General features: G+C 49.2%; 1 protein-coding gene across 1 annotated transcript; it reads right to left on the bottom strand.

The window, feature by feature from the left end:
• Positions 1-250: 250 nt before the first annotated feature.
• Positions 251-22,828, bottom strand: pkdcca (protein kinase domain containing, cytoplasmic a). The gene is made up of 7 exons (XM_061228609.1): positions 21,774-22,828; positions 12,668-12,790; positions 8,682-8,950; positions 7,995-8,074; positions 6,970-7,077; positions 1,620-1,793; positions 251-676 (listed from the first exon to the last, which is right to left on the bottom strand). The coding sequence occupies exons 1-7, from the start codon at positions 22,557-22,559 to the stop codon at positions 591-593; spliced, it is 1,626 nt and encodes a 541-aa protein (XP_061084593.1). The 5' UTR covers positions 22,560-22,828; the 3' UTR covers positions 251-590.
• Between the last annotated feature and the right edge of the window lie 541 nt (positions 22,829-23,369).

The raw sequence follows: 23,369 nt of genomic DNA, 5'->3' as shown, positions 1-23,369 counted from the left end.
GGCGCTGCTCTGGGACAGCGTCCCCTCCCCCTGGTACTGGGTCACGACCCCCTGTCTGGGAGACCTGAGGTCACCTCTGTGCTGCCAGCAGCTCCCAAGTGCCACACCCATCGCTCCCCCTAAAATCCCAACTCCTCCCCCCAAAAACCCTCTCCCTAACCGCCCCAACCCCCAAACCCCTCCCCCCTAAACCACAAACCCCTCCCCCCTGAACCCCCAACCCCCCCTCCCACCTCCAAATTCCCCCCTCCTTAGGCAAGCACGCGGAGGCACTCACTAACCTAACACGCCAATAAGAGCACAGATATCCACCAACACAAACAGTAATAACAACGTCAATGGTCACATTTTTATCAGATGGGCATTATTGCACATTGAAGAGCCTTGCTTTGGTTCAGTTTCGATTCCCCGGATGGAGGGGTGCGAGGGGGTACAACTAGTGCAAGAGGGTCCCTCCATCCCTCAATCCCTCCATCCGTCCTCCGTCCTGCGTCCCCAGGCCTGTCCCCCGCCCGACGTCCGCCCCCCCCTCCCCCGGTCTCTCGGGGGTCCGTGTCCTGACAGTGCGCTGGTAAACCCCCAGCACGCCCTCAGCTGTTCACCTTGACGAACGTCACCTTCCCCGGGGAGGGTGACAGGCTGGCTGCTCCTGTCTTAAAAAACACGAGCTGGTGACCTGTGGAGAGATCAGGAGAGAATAACTGTCAGTCACACTGAGAGGTGAACAAAACAAGGCCCCGACACCCCCCTAAAATACCCACAAACGTCTAACAATAACCGCCAAGCCAGCTGTTAAACACTGAGGCACCCTCCCGCCTCCCTTCACCGAGAACCGTTCCGACAGTTCAGCGGCGCTGAATAGCTCTGTTAGATTACGTGGCCGCAGAACAACCTTATAAAACAAAGGATTTCGAGTTAAATCGGCTTTACGAGGAGAAAGGGACAGGACATCCAGGAGAGAATGAGATGAGAGAGGGAGAGACAAAGGAGAGAGAGAGAGAGGGAGAGAGGAAGGAGGGGGAGGGGGAGGACAGAGCAGGAATGTGAAAGTGGCTTAGGTCTAGACGGGCTTGTTTCAATAAAGATTAGCGATTGGTGTGCTGAAGTCTTCCTTTCAGTCTGGTCTTTAATGAAGTGTCTGTGCGCGGCACTGGGGGAGGGAGAGAGGGAGAGAGGGAAGGAGAGAGGGAGAGAGGGAGCGAGGGAGAGAGGGAGGGAGAGAGGGAGGGAGGGGAGGAGGGTGGAGGAGTGGGGGGTGGTGAGAGACGGGCACAGGAAGGCAGCTATTACTGCAGCCGTCCTTCTGCACAGAAGCCGTGTGATCAGTGACCTGTCTGTCAGTGCTGCTCCCACAGCCACAGCGCCCACTCAGTGCTGTTACACACACACACACACACACACACACACACACACTCAGTACTGTTACACTTACACACACACACACCCACTCAGTACTGTTACACACACACACACACACACACACACACAAACGCTCAGTACTGTTACACACACAGACACACATTCACACACACACAGAGCACTGTTACACACACAGACTCAGTACTGTCACACACACACACACACATACACTAAGTGCACAGAGGTGGCAGGCAGCTGACCTGTCCAGGTGGTCTGATTGGTCATGACGAAGGCGCTGCACTGGGCGTGGCTCTCGCAGACGCTCATGGCCTCGCGGACGCTGAAGACGGACAGCATGCAGCCGTCGTGCTGATAGGACGGCCAGCAGCGGTAGTTCTCCCCGCTGACGGAGACGTCCGCCACGCGCTTGAACTCTGTCAGGAGACAAAGGACAACATGGGTAAGATACAGCATCACAGAGCAACAGCACTGATCCAGGGTCAGTGTAGCCTGTTAGCTCATAAGAGATAAGGTAATGGCACTAAAGGGGAAACCTGATCCCAGATCACAATTAAACCTTTATACGTAAATATGGCCACTGTGGATATGGCCACTGGAGAGATAGGGGAGGGAAGAGGAGAGGAGATTGCAGGAGAAAAGAGGAGGGGAGAGGGAGAGGAGAGGGAGGGGATGGAGAGGAGAACAAAGAAGAAGAGAGGAGAAGAAGAAAAGAGGAGAGTGTTTAGGGGAAGGGAGAAGTGTAAAAGGATGTTGCAGTAAAGAGGCAGTGCAAAACGAATACTCCTACAGGACAGATGTGTGACAGAGTGAATGTTTTTGGATGCTCACGGCTCGTTGCTGTGTTAAAACGCGTAGCTGCATACCGGTCTGAGCACCAGCGATCCCTATTACTAAGCAGACAGCATCACAGTTGTTTACAACAACACGGGCGGCTGTGATCCTGGGAGAGGGCCAGGGCGCTGTGCTGGTTCGGGGTGGTGAGAACGGGAGATTCCGCCGGTCCCACTGTGTGGGTAGGAGACAGAGCCGGCTTTATGGGATTTAGGATGGGAGATACCCTGATGGGGAATCCCTACAGGGAGAGACGCAGACTGTGTGTTTTACCACGGCACACTGATGAAGAGGCACACACACTGGCTACAGCAGGACAGGACTGGGACAGTCATCCACAGCCCGGCGTTGTGTATGTGTGTGTGTGTGTGTGCGTGTGTGTGTGTGTGTTTACATTTGTGTGTGTGTACCTGTGTGTGTTTGTACGTGCATTTTTTACTCAGTAAATGAAATGGAAATGTTAATTCAATTCGAACACACACAGACATTCATGGGTATAGGAGTGTAATAGGAATCAAACGTACGATAACAGAGTAAAATGCACTATGACACTGATTACTTTTAGTGTTTATGCATGTATGTGTGTGTATGAATGTGCCCGTGTGAGTGTGTGTGTGTGTGTGTGTGTGTGTGTTTGTGTGTGCCTGTGTGTGTGAGTGTGTGTGTGTGTACGTGTCTATATGTATGTGTGTATTTGTTTGTGTATGTGTGTGTATGTGTGTATTTGTGTGTGTGTGTGTGTGTGCGTGTGTGTGTGTGTGTGTGTGTATTTGTGTGTGCCTGTGTATTTGTGTGTGCCTGTGTGTGTGTGTGAGTGTGTGTGTGTGTGTGCCTGTGTGTGGGGGATGGTGGGGTACACGTGCTGTACCAGCTCCAGCATTGTCTCTGCGGTGTGTGTGTGTATCTGGGGGTGCATTGTGTTTCTGACAGAAGGAGAGCAGATTAGCTCATTCAGACCCCAATTGTTCATGTCGCGTGATTCCCCCAGTCAGGGCCCTGCCCCCGCCCCCGCCCCCCACGCCCCATTCTCCTCCCCACCTCACTTTAACACACATTGTAAACAGCACACATCGTGACCCCGCCACAATACATTCCTCTGTCTCCCGGCAACAGTGGCCAAAGGCAGCCAGACTGAACAGGAGTGAAAGATAAAGAGAGAGAGAGAGAGAGAGAGAGAGAGAGAGAGATGTGAAGGGATTGGACCGAGGAGACCACTCTGCCAAGCTAGATGAACCTCCAGCCTCCCCAATTCCTTCACCACCTCCCCACTCACCTCTCCCACCACGGCCATTTCCGCCCTCCCACTCTCCCTCCCGCACCGGCCTCGGAGAGACAAAGCCTGCCTGTCTCTTGGACAGAGGCCACCGCTTCAGACAAAAAAAAACTCCAGGTACAAAGGGACGAGACGTGAAAAGCAGTGCCTTTTAAAATAAATGCAAAAACCGTATCCGTATGGAGGCCAGTGCAACAGCCAAGCCGACAGGCAGTACAGTACAAAGCCCCGGCCTCCACAGTCTGGTTTGAATTGTGAGAGACGGCTACGATGCCTTGTTCTTCCACCTCTCTGATTGGACGTTCTGCAGGGACATGTGGACGTGGTTTGCTTCCTTACTGTAATAGTGAAACAATGGCAATTTCTCCCACCGCAACAGACCCCCTCCCCCACCCCCCTGCCCGGTTAGTTTAGCCCAGTTCTGAGGAGTTTTCCTGCCAGAGCAGTTTGACTTGTCCCCGATTTCCACAACTGCACTGTTTTCATGAAGTCGACGCACAGCAAGTAGTGTAATGTTTGTCTGTGTGTGTGTGTGTGTGTGTGTACATGAGTGTCAGTGTGCGAGTACAGAACAATTCCATTGAAGGCCTAAAAATGAACCTTCACGTGGTTAAATAAAGTGATCACTATGTCTTTGGAATACAAGTGTGTGATTTCTCATTCTGTGTATCCAAATGTAATCCTGAAACCCTCTCAAATGCGTCTCAGATTTCCACCAATATACAGCCCAACATCTCCAGCGATGACGGGACAAAAGCTGAAAGGCAGCCTCTCTCACTGCCTCTCACTGCCTCTCTCACTGCCTCTCACTGCCTCTCTCTGCCTCTCTCTGCCTCTCACTGCCTCTCTCACTGCCTCTCACTGCCTCTCTCACTGCCTCTCTCTCTGCCTCTCACTGCCTCTCACTGCCTCTCTCACTGCCTCTCACTGCCTCTCACTGCCTCTCACTGCCTCTCACTGCCTCTCACTGCCTCTCACTGCCTCTCTCACTGCCTCTCACTGCCTCTCTCTGCCTCTCTCTGCCTCTCACTGCCTCTCACTGCCCCTCATAACCCCGCTCTCGTACAGAACGTCCCAGCCTCCGTCCGTGAGTCATCGGCCACCGAGCCGGCAGGAACAGCCTTATTTAGGGGCCTCGTTCAGGGACACGGGTTGCTGAACCCAGGGAACCCGTCTGATTTAGTGGCCCGGTTTACGTGCCCGTTTAAAAACGAGAGACGGCGTTTGGAGAGGAGCGGGAGGTCCGGGCCCTCCAGAGGAGGCCCGCGGGATTTACTGTCGGCGGGGAAGAGCAGGGGCCCCGCCAGGCGTGGACAGCGGGGGCTGCTCCGCCAAATGAGAGCGACTATTAGATGGTTTATGGCGGTAATTAAGGCTTTACGGCCCTTTCCCTTTCAGTCCTACAGCCGGGCCCTCGCTGGAACGCGCTCACGATGCGCCCTCTCGCTCACGACGCGCTCCTGACCGCTCCGGGGTCATGTGACTGGACGGGAGGGCATTCCTGAGGGCGAAAACGCCCAAGCCCTCTTTCTCTCTTTAATAATGTGAAAGACCACCCCACTGCCCCTGCTCCTGGGGTGGGGGAAACCAGCCTGTTGCTCTCAGCGCTTCACGACAACACCTCGCCCCACATCTCTTCCGTGTTGCTGATAGAAACCGTCCTGCTGCTCACCTCATTCAGAGAAACCACCACACAGCCCTTCTCCCTCATAAGGAGAAACCATCCCACAGCCCTTCTCCCTCATAAGGAGAAACCATCCCACAGCCCTTCTCCCTCATAAGGAGAAACCATCCCACAGCTGTTCTCCCTCACTAAGCATCTGGCCCTGTGTTCCTTATTGTCAATGTAAGAAATGCTCACTGTTTCCTTCCCTACGCAGAGAGAGACCACCGTGCTCTTAAGGACACTGCTCTTCTGTCCTCCACTGCAGAGAGAAACTCTGCCATTGCTTTTCTTCGTCAGACGGAACATACTCATGGTTCCTCTCATGGAGAGAACCAGCTCTGCTGCAGTCAGCACACCGCTCTCCGCTCCGCTCACACACAACAGAACAAGCCTCTGTTTCATTCCTTCACCGAGGAGACCTCATCACTCTTACGCTCGGAGAAACCAGCCAACTGCTCCCATCCTTCTCTGACAGAGCGGCCCTGAACTCCTCTTCCAAAAAAGGGGAAGGTGCCAAAAACCCACCCACACGCCTCGGCCCTGCACGGTCTGGTGTCTGCGCGTTCCCCAGCTCACGCCAGGGGGAATAAACACGGACGGGGTGTTTCTGCGTGAGGCTCTGTCCCGGATGGGGAAAGGGTTAACCAGGCACAGATGGCCGCAGGACCGAACGTGCTCATCACTCAACAACTGTCTGCATGTTCCTTACACTGCCATCAGAGCGAGGAGAGAGGGGGAGAGCGAGGGAGAGAGAGGGAGAGGGAGAGGGAGAGAGGTAGCGAGGGAGAGAAGAGAGGAGTGTAACAGGGTGAGTTTCTGTGAGCCGGGGGGGGGCGGAGGGGGGTGGGAGTGGTGGAACATCAGAGGGGTTCTGCAGCGTATCAGCGGAGATTCATCTTGCTGTCCTTCCCCCCCTCCCCTCTGTTATATAAATTTTAATCTGGATAATCTCATTTCATGTGTCCTATCAGCACATCAGAGCAACACACTTCTCCCTGCCTGCCCAGCAGGCCCCAGGCCAGCCTATTAACAAAGACACTTAGATACTAAACACCCATATACGGGCCCAGGGGTTTGAAGCACATTCACCAGTGTACAGAGGTCAGGGAGGCTCGGAGCTGTACGTGAGAACTGGTATTTGTGTGTTCATATGTGCAGGCTTGTGTGTGTGAGTGCGTGCACGTGTGTTCATGTGTGTGCGTACATGCATGTGTGTGTGTGTGCGTGTTCGTGTGTGTGTGTAGGGGAGGTTTCTATAGGGCGCAGGATCGGAGCTCATAGAGTTATGTAACAGCACTTAGTGCTACCATCCAGCAGAGGAATTTGGGATGTGATTTTAAGCATAATCATTTCAGAATGTGAGCTGGCATATGGACACAGGGGAACACTGGGGTGCGATACGCTTATGCAACATCCGGGCGAAGAAAAGCACAGGGCCTATGTGTGAAGCTACTACTTCTATTAACTAACAATACCATTCACAATATACTTTGTATTATTGCTAAAACTCGATAAAACTGTGAACACAAGACAGGTGAATAGCCTGCTTCCAGACAGCTTCCTGTTAGCACATGACGTGAAGCCCTTCAACGCAGTTCAGCTACTGGACTGTAGGGTGAGTAGATTATACCTTGAAAAAGGTGATGCTGTGTTCTCTTGAACTGGTGGAGGTATCGCACTTTTTGTGACCGAAAGGTTTGTTGTTCCTTTTGGTGTCTTTTTGTTTTCACCCACTACTAAAAACCCACTACTATTTCTCTCGATTCACTTCTCTCAGTGAGTGAGTATTTTCGTGGTTCTCATGAAGGCGTTCCCTTACCTGCTTTGAGGGGCTGTGTGTTATTCGGCAGGTAGAGGCCGTTCTTGTACAGGTGTAGCACCTCCTCCAGCTGGACGAGAGTCTCGTCCACCCCCCAGGTCAGCTCACCTAAACCCAAACATCATTCTGTTATTGCAACAACACGATCACAACAACATACCCAACGACACGGTTAACACAACAGTGTGTGAACTACACACCCGACAACAGCGACAGAGACACGACAACCCAGGGGCGCCGCGCTCGACACACAACGGCGCAGACACAACACATCAGCAGACAATAAGACAGACACAACAACGCGACAGTACACAAAGACAACGGGGTGGTGGTAATGGAGTTTGGGGACAGGAGTCTGGGGTGTGATGGGAACGCTGTGTGTGAGCCACCTCGAGAGGGGCCCGATACGATCGCTGACTCACCCTCCCTCCACCCTCCCTCCATCCGCCCTCCACCCTCCCCCACCCACAAGGCCGGGCCCGCTCCTTCACGGCCTGTTATACCTTGGAAAAACAAGATTTGAAACGCTGTCTGACATACCATCGCAGATGGACACGCAGATAGCACGACAAACACACGGAGGGGGGAAGAGGTGGGGAGAGGGAGAGCGAGAGAGATAGAGAGAGCGAGAGAGATAGAGAGGCGAGGAGAGAGAGGTAGACAGAGTGATAAGGAGGAAGAATTAAATGGGAGAGAACTGAGAAAAAAACAGAAAACAGGAAGACGGCGGAAGCGCCAGGCAGAGAGATAGAAGAAGTCATGTGGTTTATAAGGAATGTGAGAAACAGAGAGAGAGAGAGAGAGAGAGGGGGGAATAAATAGATACAAGAGAGAGACAGACAGAGAGGGAGGGAAAGAGTGAGCAATGAACGAGACGGTTTGAGGGAGAAGCACACAGACAGTGGGAGACTGGAGTGAGTCACAGTGTACAGAGACCCCACCCAGATGAGACGGGCTGTGCAGCAGGTCTCAGGGTCACACGCAGGCCCTGGCCTGGTGTGGGTGGCCAGGTGCGGCAGACTCACCTGTGCAGTTGACTATCTTGTCCAGTAGTGGTCTCAGGGCAGGGGGGGCACTGTGAGGCAGCAGGTAGGTGAAGAAGAACCTGCAGACCAGCACAGGTGTGTCACCAACGGCATGCATGTACGCCATGTAAATATGTGTGTACTTGTGCTGCTGTGTTTACGTTACATTACATTACATTACAGTTATTTAGCTGATGCTGTTTATCCAAAGCGATGATTCAATACAGAAGCTTAAACTAAGCAGGGGCCAATCCCCCCTGGAGCAATGTGAGGTTAAGGGCCTTGCTCAAGGGCCCAACAGCTGCACTGATCGTACTGTCGCTAGACTGGGGCTGAAACCACCTACCTTCCGGGTCCCAGTCAAGCAAGCACCTTATCCATCCGCATAGGAGCATGTGTTAAAAAGTGTGTCCAAGGGGTGTCCTGACCGCAAGCTCATTGTGAGCCGCGACGTCAACGGTTCCAATCCGACCGTCTGACAATTTGTCGCATGTCTTTCCCTCTCTCTCGCCCCCATTCTTCCTGTCTCTATATACTGTCCAATAAAGCTGAAAAAGGCCTAAAAAATATCTTTAAAAAAAATTACAAAAAATAAGTGTGTCCATAAATGTCTGCGCGCACCCGTGCGTGTACGAACGCACACGCACGACAGTACAGACACACACGCAGGCGCGCCCGTGCCCTCACCTGTAGGCGTTGTAGAGGTTCCTCTTCTCGTTCATGCCCGCGCAGCGCCCCCCGCTGCAGGGGAGGCTGAAGTTGCGGGCGGGGAACTCCATGACGCAGTCGGCCGGGGAGGAGCAGGGCGTCTCCGTGGCGCTGGCGTCGTCCAGGTCGGTCACCTTCAGCTCGCCGCGCACCAGCACGAACTGCCGCGGCCGGAAGTCCAGCAGCGTGACCGAGCCCAGCGGGGAGTGCGCCAGGTAGTGCAGCAGCCGCACCAGACTCAGGCAGATCTGCACACGGGGAGAGAGCAGGGCATGCTGGGTAAGGTGGGAGCTCCTGTTCTGTCCCCTTCGGGACCGCGCCGGGGGAACGAGTGATTATTCAATTACTTCATTCAATTTAGATCAATTTCCTGAAACTGACCCAACTGAAAAGGGATCTCTAAAAAAAGGAGAGAGGGAGAGAGAGAGAGAAAGAGAGAGGGAGGGAGAGAGGACAGCAGAACTCGGGGATAATACGTTTGGCAATGAGAAGTAGGGTAAGAAGACAAGAGAGAAGAGCAGAGGAGAGGAGAGATGAGAAGGAGTCATTGGCTTTTAAAACACAATGAACTGCCCAGCAAGTGCAATTAGTGTTGGCCTGGTATCACACACACTCTCTCTCTCTCACGCACACTCACACACAAACACACACACACACACACACTTGTGAGAGGAAGTCCAGCTCCTCAGCATCCTCAGTCTCCATAGCAACGTCTGGACACCCCCCCCCCCCCCGCCGCCCACACACTCCCCAACAACTACACACACACACACTCTCTAAACTCTTTTTCTGACACCCATGCCCCGAGACCCACCCCCACACCCCCTGCCACCCCACCCCCCTGCCTGCATCCCGAACCTGGCCTCCTGCCTAACTCAATTCCCCACCACCCCAATTCAGCAGGCCCAGGTTGCCTTTGTCACAGTGATTGTGTGCGGAGTGAACAAGTTGACTGAGAGGAGCACACACACCCCCCTGTGACAGCACTTAGCAGACCACTCCTGTGTGTGAGGCTCGGGGATTAGCCCTCTCCCTTTGTGCCCGGGGGGCGAGAGGGGGGGCGAGAGGGGGGCTCGGAGGGGGTCGGGGACCCAGCGCGCTGACAATAACGACTATCCGCAGCCCCCCAGAACACTGAGAGGGGGTGGAGGGGGGGGTGGAACCAAACACGACTCGCTCCTTTCAGGCCAACAAAAGCCGCCTTTAATGTACTCGGAATTAAGAGCGACTCGGAAAGGTCAGGAGATTGAGCGTCGGGGGGCACTGAGGGGGGGTCGGGCGGGGCGGGGCGGGGTGGGGGGGCGCAGGGTGCTCTCAGAGAGCGGTCCCAGCCAGGCTGGGTGCTGCAGGAGCAGTTGAAAGCAGAAACGCTTTTCTTTGCTTTTTTTCTCTCTCCTTCACCACAAATACATTAAAAGCCACAGCCGCCAGCTGTACAATCTCTGCTGCGTCTGTGAACAAGTCAAAATACGCCGTCTTAAAGTATTAATTATGCTGAAACACTCTGGAAACACACAGATCTATGCAAACAGACTCACTCACTCTCACTCTCTCTCTCTCTCTCTCTCTGTCACAGACAGGCACAGACACACTCTCACTCTCTGTCACACACACACACATACTTTGTCTCAGTCTCACAGAGACACACACTCAGTCTCAGTCTCTCACTCTCTCTCTCTCTCACTCTCACACACACACACTCGCTCTCAGTCTCTCTCACACACACACACACACACACACACACACACTCTGTGACAGATGGGTGTGGCGGCTCGGTTCTGGTGAGTATAAAGTGTTCGTCAGCGAGCGCAGGAAATGGCTGCAGACCTAAACGGGCTGTTTGAAATTCACTGGATTTACAGCGTCCCATCCCCCGGGCCCATTAAGGCCTCATATGAATTGCAAATGTTGGAAAAGCATTTGTGGAGCGTTTCTCCCAATCGTAGAGCAGAGGGGGGGAGCGGGCAAGCCCTTCACTAAACCTGTCACAGAAAACCTACTGACAGACTGACAGGCGGGGAGTCAGAAAACCTACTGACAGACTGACAGGCGGGGAGTCAGAAAACCTACTGACAGACGGTCAGGCGGGGAGTCAGAAAACCTACTGACACACTGACAGGCGGGGAGTCAGAGAGCCTGCTCCCCACCACCACCACAACTACAGCCAGCAGTCCACCGAGTCAGCTTAGCGTGCTCACAGAACATTCCGGATATGGTCACGGAACATTCCGCCAACGCTCACAGAACATTCCAGTAACGCTCACAGAACATTCCAGTAACGCTCACAGAACATTCCAGTAACGCTCACAGAACATTCCAGTAACATTTCTGCGCTGCTGATCAGTGCTGCAGATGCAGGGTTACCTGCAGATTTTTTTCGGCCTGGAACTAAAGCGCCTCTCATAGGAGAGGCCTTCCAGCTGGTTTTCGCCAAAAAGCTTCTTTTCTTTTTTTTTTTGATTTCCAGCAGGATCTCTAAATCAGTGTGTGGACCGAGAAGGACATTTACTGAGGCATTTAGAGAACGTAAGTGATTTTTACGACCGAGTGAAAGCAATTAAAACATTTCAACATTACGAACAGTAACGGTGACTTGGAAATCTCTGGGAAATGGGACAGAGGGGCTGTAAGTCCTACACGGATCACAAGATATGGATGTAAATACCGTTAAATTAGAGCTGACAGTCTGCACTTTATCCTGATATTGTTTTATTTCAAATCCATTATGCTGAAGTAGAGAGCCAAAAAAAAAGAAGTAATTTCTGGCACTGACCCAATACTTTTGCATTTAACTGTAAATACCTGTGTCTTTTAGCCTTTTAACCCAGAACAGCTAGCTGTCCTGTCACTGAAACCAGAACAATCAGTTGCCCTGTGTCACTAAAAACCAGAACAGACAGTCAGCCCTTCACAGCCAGTTGCTCTATGGTCAATGATCCTAGAAAACAGCCAGTTGCCCTGTAGTCACTGATCGCAGAACAGCCAGCCAGTTTTGCAGTACCACAGATCCCAGAACAGCTAATTTTACAGCGTGACTGATCCCAGAACAGCCAGTTGCCCTACAGTCACTGATCCTAGAACAGCCAGTGTTGCAGTGTCACTGATTCCAGAACAGCCAGTTGCCCTACAGTCACTGATCCTAGAACAGCCAGTTTTGCAGAGTCACTGATCCCAGAACAGCCGCTTGTACAGTGCGAGTGATCCCCAGAACAGCCAGTTGTATGATCCGACCGATCCCAGAACAGCCCTGTGTCTGTCGCCCTGTCGGTTTGAGCGCTTCCCCCCCCCGGGCAGGACGGTCCCCAGCCGCAGGAAGCAATAGGAAGTCATCACAGAGGCTGCGGCCACGATAGCGATCAGCGAGGCTGGCTGCGCCGGACAGGAAGCTCCGCGGGGTCACGGGCTCCGCGACAGGAAGTTCTGGCGGAAGCTTCCAACGCCCGCCCCCTCGACCTCACTCAGACAGGCCCCGCCCGCCAGGCCAAATTCCACCAGGCCTCACCGCCCGTCCCCCCCCGTCGGAGGGGTTCAGCAGCCCCTTCTGCTTCCTGACTGCGGTGTTTAGGGGATCTGGGCTCCACAGAGCACACCAGCGATGAGCAGAAGGAGAACCTAAGGAGCTACAGTAGGGTCCCCCTGGCTGGGATTGTACTGGAAAAGCCGTGACTCTGAAGTGGACAATTTGGACGCTCAAAAGTCAACTCTGGAACCAGACTCTGGTCCAGAGCAGGGTGTACTCTGTTAAGAGCTGAATTAACACAGGACATTTTACTATGTATTGAAATAAATACTAAAGGAAATAGAGGCGCAATACCATAGACCAAAGTGACGTGAAACGTCATTTCTCTCACACGTTTCAATTTAACAAGGAAAGACATCCCGAGGGAACTCTGACACGGTTTGGGAATTACAGGGGGTTACAGGGGGGGGGGGGTGCAGAACCAGACCGGACCCGGCCGACTCACCCGGAAGCGCTCCTCCCAGGACGTCTGCAGCAGCTGGATCATCTCCAGCGGACTGCCGAGCTCCGTGATGGCGGTCACCGTGTCGCGGATGTCGTTGCTGTCCTGGTAGCAGTAGCCGAAGAGCTGAGGGGTCAGAAGGAGGACAGCGCGTTAAAAAGCGGCTTATTAAATTTGCCGGGTTATTAAATTTGTCAGGGCAGTCGCACGTCACCGCTAGCTTTGACCGGTGAGTCACCCCTCTTTTTTTTTTTCTTCCTTTTTTTTTCGGGACGGTGGAAAGTTGCAGCCAACGGGCCGTGACACAGTGCAGAACGTGTACTCTCTGATTATGTTTTATAATATTTTTTTTTTTCCGGAAAAGTGTTTGAAGCCACCTGTGACGAGAGCTCTCCGGAGGAGCTTTTTCCAGTGTGTCACCTCCCTAAACTCCGGACGCCGCGCCAAGTCTGGCACTCTGCTTACAGTAACATTTTCTGAAGCTAATTTCTCCCAAAGTAGCAGGTCAGGATGAAATGCCATGAAACTGCAGCAGAAAGAAAAGCAAAACCGGCCTGTAACATATAGCTTTTAACTATGAAAACAGAATTCACCTTTAACCAAAATAATTAATACATCGTATTCTACCTTAAAGAGGGTATTTGTGTCACTCCTTTTCATAGCAGTTAGTACACTGTACTAGCAATAGCAAGCCAGACAGTTCTTTATCAGGCATCAACTGATATGCCTTCAAAAAAAAAAAAAAAAAAAATCATCTTACAAATATGACATGACAGAGGCCAATAATAACCGGCTAATATAACCATATAGTAGTTGTAACTGTATTAGTAGTTTTCAATGACACATACAATGGCCCAGGGATATATATACACACACGTAAATCAATTTCAGAGCGTAAAAACCGAATAGCCGGGTTCTCATTCCCGGTTTAAAATGAACCGCTCACGCGGTCTGAAAAGCGGGGAGGAAAGATTTAGCAGCAGCCCGCAGTGTTTTTATGGACGGGGGCCTCGGCGTATAACGAGGTGGCACTGAGTGCGTCGGGCTTCCTGATCTTTATGGACTGAGAGAGAGAGAGAGCTGGCGACAGACCCGCTCCTCACGGAGAGGACTTCAGCCGCAGCGCGGGGCTGGGGTTTTTAAGGAAGGGGGACGTGTTCACCCGGGGCGTTTCTGAAAGGTGGCCCGGGCTGGGAAGTGTGTGAGCGAGGGGAGGGGAGGGGGGCTGTACACGGATTATGGTTTCGGTTGCCGTGGCGATGCAGTCCCTGAGTGATGGTAGCTGTCAAGGGCCGTGTCCAGGACCGCATTCCCCAGAATGCCTAGCCCAACTCACTGTTAGTTTGACTGCAATAATTTTTCCTTTGCCGTTTGTGAGCGCTCCTGTGTGTGTTTGACCGTTGGAACAGAATTTCCCTACATAAATATTGTATATGAGCAGGGGATTCTGTATGTTACGCATCAAATATATTCTTGTATGATGATGACCGCATCATCTTTGGCCGTGATCCCTGATTGGCTGGCTGCTCTCAGTGAGATAGGATCAGCACAGGTGCCAGGATCTGTCTGCTCTGAATTTGATGCCAACTTGTTTGTCTTCAGGTCTGCTCACCGCCAATTCCCTGTCCTGTCTCTACATTAGTGAAGTCCTCACGGGGCTTTTTAATCTTCTTAACTCCTTTATCTTATCTTCTTTATCTTAACTCACAGATTTAGGGAAAAAAAAACAAAAACATACTAGGAGTCGTTCCTTGACCTGGCTTGAATCGAGTAATCAGGTTCTAATCTTTTGTGGCGACAGTTTAAATCAAGACCGTTACATTCCACACTCTTCTACCCTAAAGAAAGGCATATTCATTTATGCCTTAAGAGAAAGGTAGAAGAAAAAAAAAGAATAATAATTTCATCCAGGAATTATAAAACTGCAGGAAGGTGAGGTAAGTGCGAAAATGAACTTTTCATGGAGCAAATTGACCCGAAAGGGCGATCGATTGGCACTACTCCCCTTTTCTTCAGGAGAAGGAAAGAGGGAATGAGGGAAAGAAGGAAAGAGTGAGTCAGCAGAGGACTGCCAGTGACAGGGAGAAGAAAGGGAGAGGGGGAAAGAGAGAGAGAGACAGAGAGAAAGAGAGATGTGGGGTTAATGCCAGGCCTGAGAAAGGCCCAAGAACACAGAAGACAGGGTGTCACTAAGATGGAGTAGAGCGGGGTTGGAACGGACCAGGTTTGGAGTCGAGTTTGGTCGGAGCGTTGAGAAGCCAAAACAGTGACGCTAGAGTAGAGACCGGTACAGTACAGTGAGTTTGGAGTAGAAAGAGGCCAAGTGAGCAAAGTCAAGCTGGAATATAAACACGCTGGAGTAGAGTAAGGGTGGAGTACACTGAGACTAGGCCGGAGAAGAGTGTGGCCGCAGCACAGTGAGGTCAGAGCACAGTGAGGCAGGAGCACTATACACAGGGCAGTCACAGATAGGTGGGACACAGAGAAACTCCACGTCTGCACCGTGTGTGCGACGCGCTAACAAACCGGCACTGTACAAGCCCCTTTCTGTGTCACTCACTATTAACGTGTAAATAAACCCAGGGGCCGTCCGGCGTGCGCGGCTAGCCCTGGCCACGCTTTTTAATGAGGACGTCCTGGCCCCAAATCAAAATGAGCCGGGACACCGACATGCCTGTTCGGCGTCTCAAAAAAGGAAAAAGAGGAAAAATTCAGACGTCTGCTGGTGGACTGTGTACACTACCCCAGAGGGGTTGGAGGAGGGCTGGGTGGGTGGGGGTGGGGGGGGTTGGCGTGCTGAGGGAGGAATGGGGGGGTCGAGGGGGTCGAGGGTTAGGGTCACGGCAGGACTGACCCAAAGGCTAAATAAAAGCTTATCTGTAAGACAAATACAGGGGTTTTGTTAGCAGCCCTGAAGTCAAAAGGTAATGCAGTATTGTGGTTGTTGGGCTCCCAGATTAGATGTGTGTGTGTGTGTGTGTGTGTGTGTGTGTGTTCCCCATTAAGGAGCTCACACTTCTTCTGAAGTCACCAGATAAACTGTGCCGCTTCTGAAGTCTACGCAGGAAAAATGGGCAGTTTAAACCCAACTCTGAAAGAGCACTTTTAACTCTAATAGAGTACATTTGGTCTCCATTAGCCTCATATTGAGCTGATTTAGCACTGAGAGTTTTACTGCATGTGTGCATAAGTCTGCACTGCAAAGCGAGGACTTTTTCTTGGGATTTATGTCACCTCATTTTGACATCATTTGTCTTTGGCAATATATCATGTAATTTTGCTTGTCATTTTTTCAATAAAATATCCTAACATTAAATGGAGCTGACTTATAATTTAAAGTGTGCATGAAAATTACTTCAGCACCGAAAAATCACAACGTTTCTACAGGGGATAGAGCTCTGCGAACGGACTTAATTTATAGCATTGTTTGCGTGTTGTTTTTATGAATAAAATCTCAGCAAAACGGAGGTGCCTGGGGCATGATGGGACAGAATGGGTGAGATCACGGGCGGCCTGCCCGCTGGTGACACACTGCTAAAAAAATGTCCTCTCACCTCCCTGTGTTTTTACTGTATCGGTGTCCAGGACGTCTGCAGGTTTTGTCGCTGAGGTGGGAGTGCTGAAACTCCAGCTTTCCTCCATGACAGACGGAGAAAGAGAGAGAAGAGAGGGCAGATCTCGCACTAACCCCATCCTGCAACGGCTGCTCGTACAAAAATGAAAACCAGTTTCAGTAAAAACAAGAAGAGGAATACCAAGCTCGTGGGTTACAGAAAACTCCAGCGTGCAAAGGCCATAATTTAACATTTTGAACAAAGAGCGAACGTACTTATAGCAAAATGCTCAGTGCTCATAAACCTTGACTGAGTTCACACAAGTTGGAATATTTTATGGTGCACAAATACAGCAAAAGATTTATTAATGTAACCCAAATGACTGTTCTCTCCAACAACTTAGAGTACTGTACATATCTATAATTCATTCATTTCTCAGTTCATTTAAGTTGGTGTGAATACAGGCTGATATTAAGAGTAATTTAAAGGAGGGGAAAATAAGGCTTTTGTGGGGCTATGCGGTTGTGAGATCCCAAACTTCAGGGGTATCCCGTAGAGGTTTTTGGGGGCCATTAGGATTAGGGGCATGATGTGGGGGACCCCTGCAAAGGGTCCCGTAGGTACTGAGCCAGTTTAATCTGGGTCCCAGGCAACGACTCCACGCGTCTCTCTGCCTTCTGCCGGCGGGGGGGTAAAGTGTTACCCTTCCTTAATTGTGACCGCAGGTCGACTCTGACCCCCCCCCCCACTCCCCCTACAGGTCCCCCCCCCCCCACCCCCGCGTGCATGCCACCCAGTTTCTCATTAACACGAGCTGGTCATTCATTTCCAGGCCGGGTGGTGGGCCAGAGGAGAGGGGGGGAAAACTGTTTAAAGCAATGTCATTCGTTAATGTAAATAACGTCATGATATATGGTTATAATCAGAAGGCCACTCGTGTTGTGCCGCCCCCCACCTCCAGGAAGGCCTTGGCCCCCCAAGCCCTCCGCACACTGCGGGCGCGGCCGGCAAAGCTTCCCCCAATCTCCCTCTCCGATCTGCTCACATCAGTCTTGTTCGCACTCCGGCCCGCAGCGCGGAGGGCAAGGGCGAGCGGTACGGAGCCGCGCACGGCGAGAAGACACGTGTTCACACCCTCCTCTCTCCCCCCGCCGCCCCCCCCTCCGAAACTCTCCCTCCGCCCCCCCCCACCGCCCCCACCCGTCACCCCCAGACCCTTCCATATCAATCACGGCTATTTATACCCCAGGTGTGCCCCGCGCGGCGCTGTTCTGAAACGCTACCCCGTCCGGCACGCCGACACCCCGGGCAGGCCGCAGCCACAGGCCCACAGGCCCACCGAGCACCGCCGGTAATGGGCTCTTCACAGCACTGACCTCCAGTGCATACGGCCAAAATGATCATGTGTAGAAAAACATGAATAGTCGTGTTATGCAATAAATGAAATGGCTCATCAAACATTGCTAGTATTTTCAGTCATATGGAGATCATAGTGTTGCTCTGATCGCCATATGACTGAAAATACAACTACTAATACAAATAATAATAATAATTGTTATTATTATAACAAAAATGATAACACTACTACTACTACTACTAATAATAATGATAATAATAATAATAATTTGAAGAATTCACCCTTGACTCTAGGTCAGTCTATTCCCTCAAAACTTCAGTTTTATTATGAATATGTGCATGTCTATCTATACACAGCTTCTTAATGCAGATATTTAATCAACCATCATGTGGCAGCAACTAAATGCATAAAAGCATTCAGACATGGTGAAGAGATTCAGCTGTTTTTCAGACCAAACAAATGGGGAAGAAATGTGACTTTGACCGTGGAATGATTGTTGGTGCCAGACAGGGTGGTTTGAGTATCTCAGAAACTGCTGATGTTCTGGGATTTTCACGCACAGCAGTCTCTAGAATTTGCAGAGAAGGTTGTAAAAAACAAAAACATCCAGTGAGCAGCAGTTCGGGTAGAAACACGTTGCTAATGAGAGAGAGGTCAGAGGAGAAGTCCAGACTGGTCGAAGCTGACAGGAAGGTCACAGTAACACAAATAACCACACATTACAACAGTGGTATGCAGAAGAGCATTTCTGTACACACGAGTCAAATCCTTTAAATGAATGGGCTAAAAGCAGCAGAAGACTTAAGTCTAAAAAAGAAGTATAATAAATACCTAATAAAGTGCTCACTGAGCGTATACATCTTGATAACTATACTTACTGGAATCTTTGTTCCAGGAAAGTGAGAAGGATTGAATTCAAATAATTGTGATAAAGTGCTTTCCGAATGCCTATATGCTCCCAACTATCCACTGTCTTGTCTACATGTACGAAAAGTAGATTAAATGGGAAGACAGTAAGTGATTTATTCTACAGTAATTTTGCCTCGATTACAAAAAAAAGACGACTACACTGTTACTATAAATCACTGCGTGTCACGTTAATGGAATATACAAATGCAAAGAGTCCAAACATAGCGAGTATCCGCAATTCTCTAATTCAGTGTCAGCACATGCGGTTGCCAGGTTTTAATATCTCTTCAGGCCGGTTCTATACGTGTGCTATGTGACCACAGAGAGGGGGGTTCTGTGTGGAAGGAACGCGGTTGTCATCCTTGACCCCCGGTCAGCCTGCTCCCACACAACTCCACAATGATGAGTATTTTTGTCAGCATTGTTTTTGTTGTAAAGTCATCGTAAGAACAACAAATGCACTGCCAGCAAGCAACATATTTATAGAAGCGTTTGGGTCGCAGAATAACTAGAAATAATCGGAGCGAGAGGGGACCTGCTCGACAAATATACCCCTTATTTTTCCCGAACCTTTAATCCAACCCTGTTTAAAGCACGTAAAGACCTACGCGTTCACTCCTGGAGAAACATAAGCTACATTACATTGTCGGGGAAAGTTAACGGTTGAGACCGTGAACCATTTGAAGGGAAATACAAACCATGTTCCACTGAATAGTCCAACAGATTGCTTAATATTTGTATATCTCAGTCAGTTTCATACAGTCATCAATATCATAGTATAGTAATCAAAGATCAAGGTTTTAAATGTCCTGGTTAATGAAAACCTATAGTGTTGCCTACGGCCAACGGACCTGTTTATAATCAATATTTTATTAGCCTCTCTCTACGGTTATGTGAAAAATAATAAATAACATGTGCGAGACTTTTTTAAATCTTCATTTACTGACACAACTATTAGTATTATTAACCCATGCGCCATTTTACTTAAATCCGGGGAAGAGAAGATAAGAACAGGCCTCATTCTTTAGGTAGCAAGTATTAGCCAATTAAAGACACTAATAATTTAATTAAATCTACACCTTAGTTTCATTCGCCGATATATTTATTTTATATAAGCTATTATCTTGAAGAGATGACCACACACTAAACTAGAACATTCATAGATAGAAATTGAAGAGGATGATTCCATAATATTTAGGCAAATCTCTGTAATTCCGTCAATCCATCCTTTTTATGAAATAAAATGACCTTGGCTATATTTTTGTAAATTCACTTCCTCACTTCCTTTTGGATATGCATGCATCCATTAATTACAATTGCTTTTAATTAACCTTAGTTTCAAAAAAAAATTTTTTTTTTTTTAAATGCCTCTGGCTTTAAAAATGCAGAATACAATTCAGGCATTAAACATTAATATCAAATTATTTAATTAAACATTTTTTCTTTAGTCTATTCAATTAAGGTTAAGATATAGGCCATTTTAATTCAACAAAATCTAGGAAATGAGCAAATAAGAAAATAATGCGAGATAATCTAATTTGGTCATTTTTCTTGTTTTCTCATAATTTAATCCGTTGTTTTAGTTAATCATATATTCAGTGCAACTGGTCGTATGATTGCTATATAGGCGATTTCAATATATTTCCACTGAATTTTGTATTTTTATTTTTTTTTAATTGGAATGTTAGCACGTTTGTCAGGATTAAACACTGCAATAGGCTTATATAGGCTAAGCATTTCATCATAACGCACCGTCAGTAACAGAAAAGTACCCTATTATTATTTTAGTTTCTTCTTGAGAAGACATGTAGCCTTTTAACACGTCCAACAGACATTTTACATGCGTTCAGTGAACGAAAATTTTGCAGGCACCGGTCGGCTGCTTGTCCATTATTCAGTTGCATGCGGAATGGCTTAGTTTCATGCGTCCGCATTTTTAAATGCCGTCGCCTGGTTTGCTTTGTTTGAACATCTTAATTGGGTTCCTGTTATGTTGGCCTCAAGCTGCGCCGATACCGCATGAATTCATCCTGGCCTCTAGCTGCCACTTCAATTTAACGGTCACTTCTTGCCTCTGTTTTTCTCGTGTGACCCCTGTTCAAAATATGACCAGGTCTTCAAATTCAAACGGACATTTGTTTGGGAAAGAGAACACGGCTTGTCTGTCGGTCTTTCGAATTCCTTTTTTGGAGAAAGCCCAATATTAGTGACATTAATTTTACAACTTTGTATTGTCCTTCTAGCGGCGGGTTCAGATTGTTATATTGCCTACAAGTAATAAAATCGAAACGGAGTTGAAGAAAACGTGATCTTGTAAACATAACCTATAGTTTTAAATGCATGTGTTTACTGATCAAACATCGATATACAGGTTGCTGAACTAGGGTCATTTTAGACAGCTCCTTAAATGTTTAATTAGCGCGCTGTTTTAAGATATTGACCCCCCAAAAAAAGGATAAAAGAAAAAGTTGTGAGATTTTAAGAAACGCGTTCCCCAGTTGTTTACAAGAGTTGATTACGAGTTCCCAAAGGATTTGGCCGCTACAGAACTTCCCCCCAAGCAAATAAACACGAGACAGAGAAGAGCTTTGCCCGGGGCAGCGTAGCGGCTTGCGCACCATCCGGGAAGCCTCAGATGATTTGTCTAAAATCTGAATTGCAATGGGGAGAAAACAAAGGACATGGAGCGTAATGTAATAAACCTGAGATAACGTTAACGCTTGCAATGAAGCAAATGTATATGTATACATATATATATATTTTTTTTATTACAAATATAATTTCGTACTAAATTTTACTCAGGCATCCTTACACCTCTCATAGGCAGTTATCCTATGCATCGATCACAATTGCTTTATTCAGTTATTTTAACACTCTTGAATACACACCTTGGCCCAACGTGTTAAGCCTTGTGTTAATTTTGACACGCAGAGGGTAAATTGTCACACTGTCTGTGGACACTTTCAGTCATTAGGCAAAATGTGATTAATGATAGGCCAATTTCTTATAGGCTATGATTGTTGTGAAACGGGGAAATTACATCCGAGAAATAAGACGCATTTGGCAGACTGGGTAATCATCAATCATCAAAGCTTGCACATGTGCGTTAATTAATGAGTGAGTTATAGCCTACTTTAATTGTTCGGGGGAGGGGGGAAACAGCCCAGTATATAAGCCTATATAAGACGAAGTAGGCTTAGAATAGGCTAATAACGTATGGATGGTAATCATTTAGCATGGAAAAATAATTATTTAATACCCCAGACGTGTTTACCAAATTTAAAATTACCTTCAGAATGTTAGGGTGTTGCAGTCGTTCCATCAGTGCCATTTCTTTAACAATCTTGAAAGATGCCAGTCTGTAGCACTCCGCGGTCGAGCCGTATTTCTTCACACAGTTTTCCATATCGTGTCCCCCGAAATCCACGGATTTTAGAGCCACGGAAAGGGTGTTGTTCACGGCTGCCTTGTACACCGCCTTGGTGTATCCGGAGCCGAGATACTGCACATCGGTGACATTGTCTATACTGCTGCAACCCAGCATCTGTGTGTCGTTAATGGTCCTTGTCTGCATGGCAAAATCCCTCCTGGATTTGGTGGTGTACAGGGATTCCGAAGGCGAGATCCGATGGTGAGAATCCACATATTGGTTGTTGAATCTCTCGGTCCCTTTATTTGACTCCCAACTGTTCCTCTGCGCTAGATCCATGAGCTTCCTCCTCTCCAGCGGCCGAACAGGGTTTCCCGTTCCCAACCACGACGACTGCTGCTGACGATACCGGAGCACCTCGTCGTATCGCTCCCGGATCTGCAGCTGGAGGTCGAGGCGCCGCCGGCTGCTGGTCGCCGCCGTGGGCTCGCTGTTCCCTTCAACTGGGGCTGTAGCGCCGGAGTCTTTGACGTGCAGCTTGGTGCCGTCCAAGACGCGCTGCCGCTGTTCGTGGTAGAATCGATGCACAGTGTCGCCGTGATTCTGGTGATGGTCAAACCCCGGGATGAACAATAAATTCATCAACGTGCCCAAAAAGAAAGATAGGCAGAATCCAGCGGCTACTGCGATCTTTCTTCGCTTCATGGTAACCAGATTTATTAATAGCAAAAAAATATATATCTTTGTTTTCTTTTCCAGTTCCCACCAACCACTGCCGCAGCTGTATAGGAACTCTACAGCCACAATGAGCAGTGCTGTGCAATTGCAATCGCTTTTTGACAGCAATATGGTATCCCGGCGTACCGAATGATGTCGAAAATGCAGTGCTCAGGTCTTCATCTTGTAACTATGATTGAAGCAACCACGCACGTTTAGGATCCACCCCATATAAGGCAGATCATGATGACACTTGCCTCCGCTAACTGCGAGCCCCACAATGCTACTACTTGAGCTGTGTACATAAAGGGGGGCTCCTCCACTCGCGCAGAGAGCCCGTAAGCAGGGGTGACGTCGGTTGACTGACCGTTTAAGATGGGCTCCAGACGGCACGCACTGTAGTCCTTCAACTTGGTGGGCGCTAATACTTCGTGTACTTGCGCGCGAAGGAGCGCCGTCTAAAGAACCACGTTTCCCGGCGTACAAAGCGAATCACTCGCTTGTGCGGGCACAATGGTTTAGCTAACCAGCAGTGGAGGGGCGGTGCTTAGGACTGCTTGGGACTGGCGTTTCTTGTACTAACCTTGTAGCCTAGGCTATGAGCGGTGCGTTTGTTTCAAGGAATGTAACAAAATAGCCGTCACCTTTTCATCAGCTCGTTCTTCGCCAGTAAATGTAGGCCTAGCATTTGTTTAATTTAATATTACAGCAGTTCCATTGTCCAGTTGATGTATTCATTAGAAATATTTTCTAATAAACATCTTCTTATGTTAATTAAATAAAAATATTAAATAAATA

The sequence above is a fragment of the Conger conger genome, chromosome 18 (genome assembly GCF_963514075.1).
Source record: "Conger conger chromosome 18, fConCon1.1, whole genome shotgun sequence".
NCBI classification, from domain to species: Eukaryota; Metazoa; Chordata; class Actinopteri; order Anguilliformes; family Congridae; genus Conger; species Conger conger.
The sequence above is the reverse complement of the archived record's forward strand: the minus strand, read 5'-3'. Positions and strand labels throughout refer to the sequence as shown.

Coding starts and splice junctions, on each gene's coding strand:
- pkdcca (XM_061228609.1), bottom strand. CDS start 22,559: ATGAAGCGAAGAAAGATCGCAGTAGCCGCTGGATTCTGCCTATCTTTC. Junction 8,951..12,667: donor CCTGGGAGGAGCGCTTCCGG/GTGAGTCGGCCG, acceptor CCCCGTGTGCAG/ATCTGCCTGAGTCTGGTGCG. Junction 7,078..7,994: donor CAAGATAGTCAACTGCACAG/GTGAGTCTGCCG, acceptor GTTTGGGTTTAG/GTGAGCTGACCTGGGGGGTG.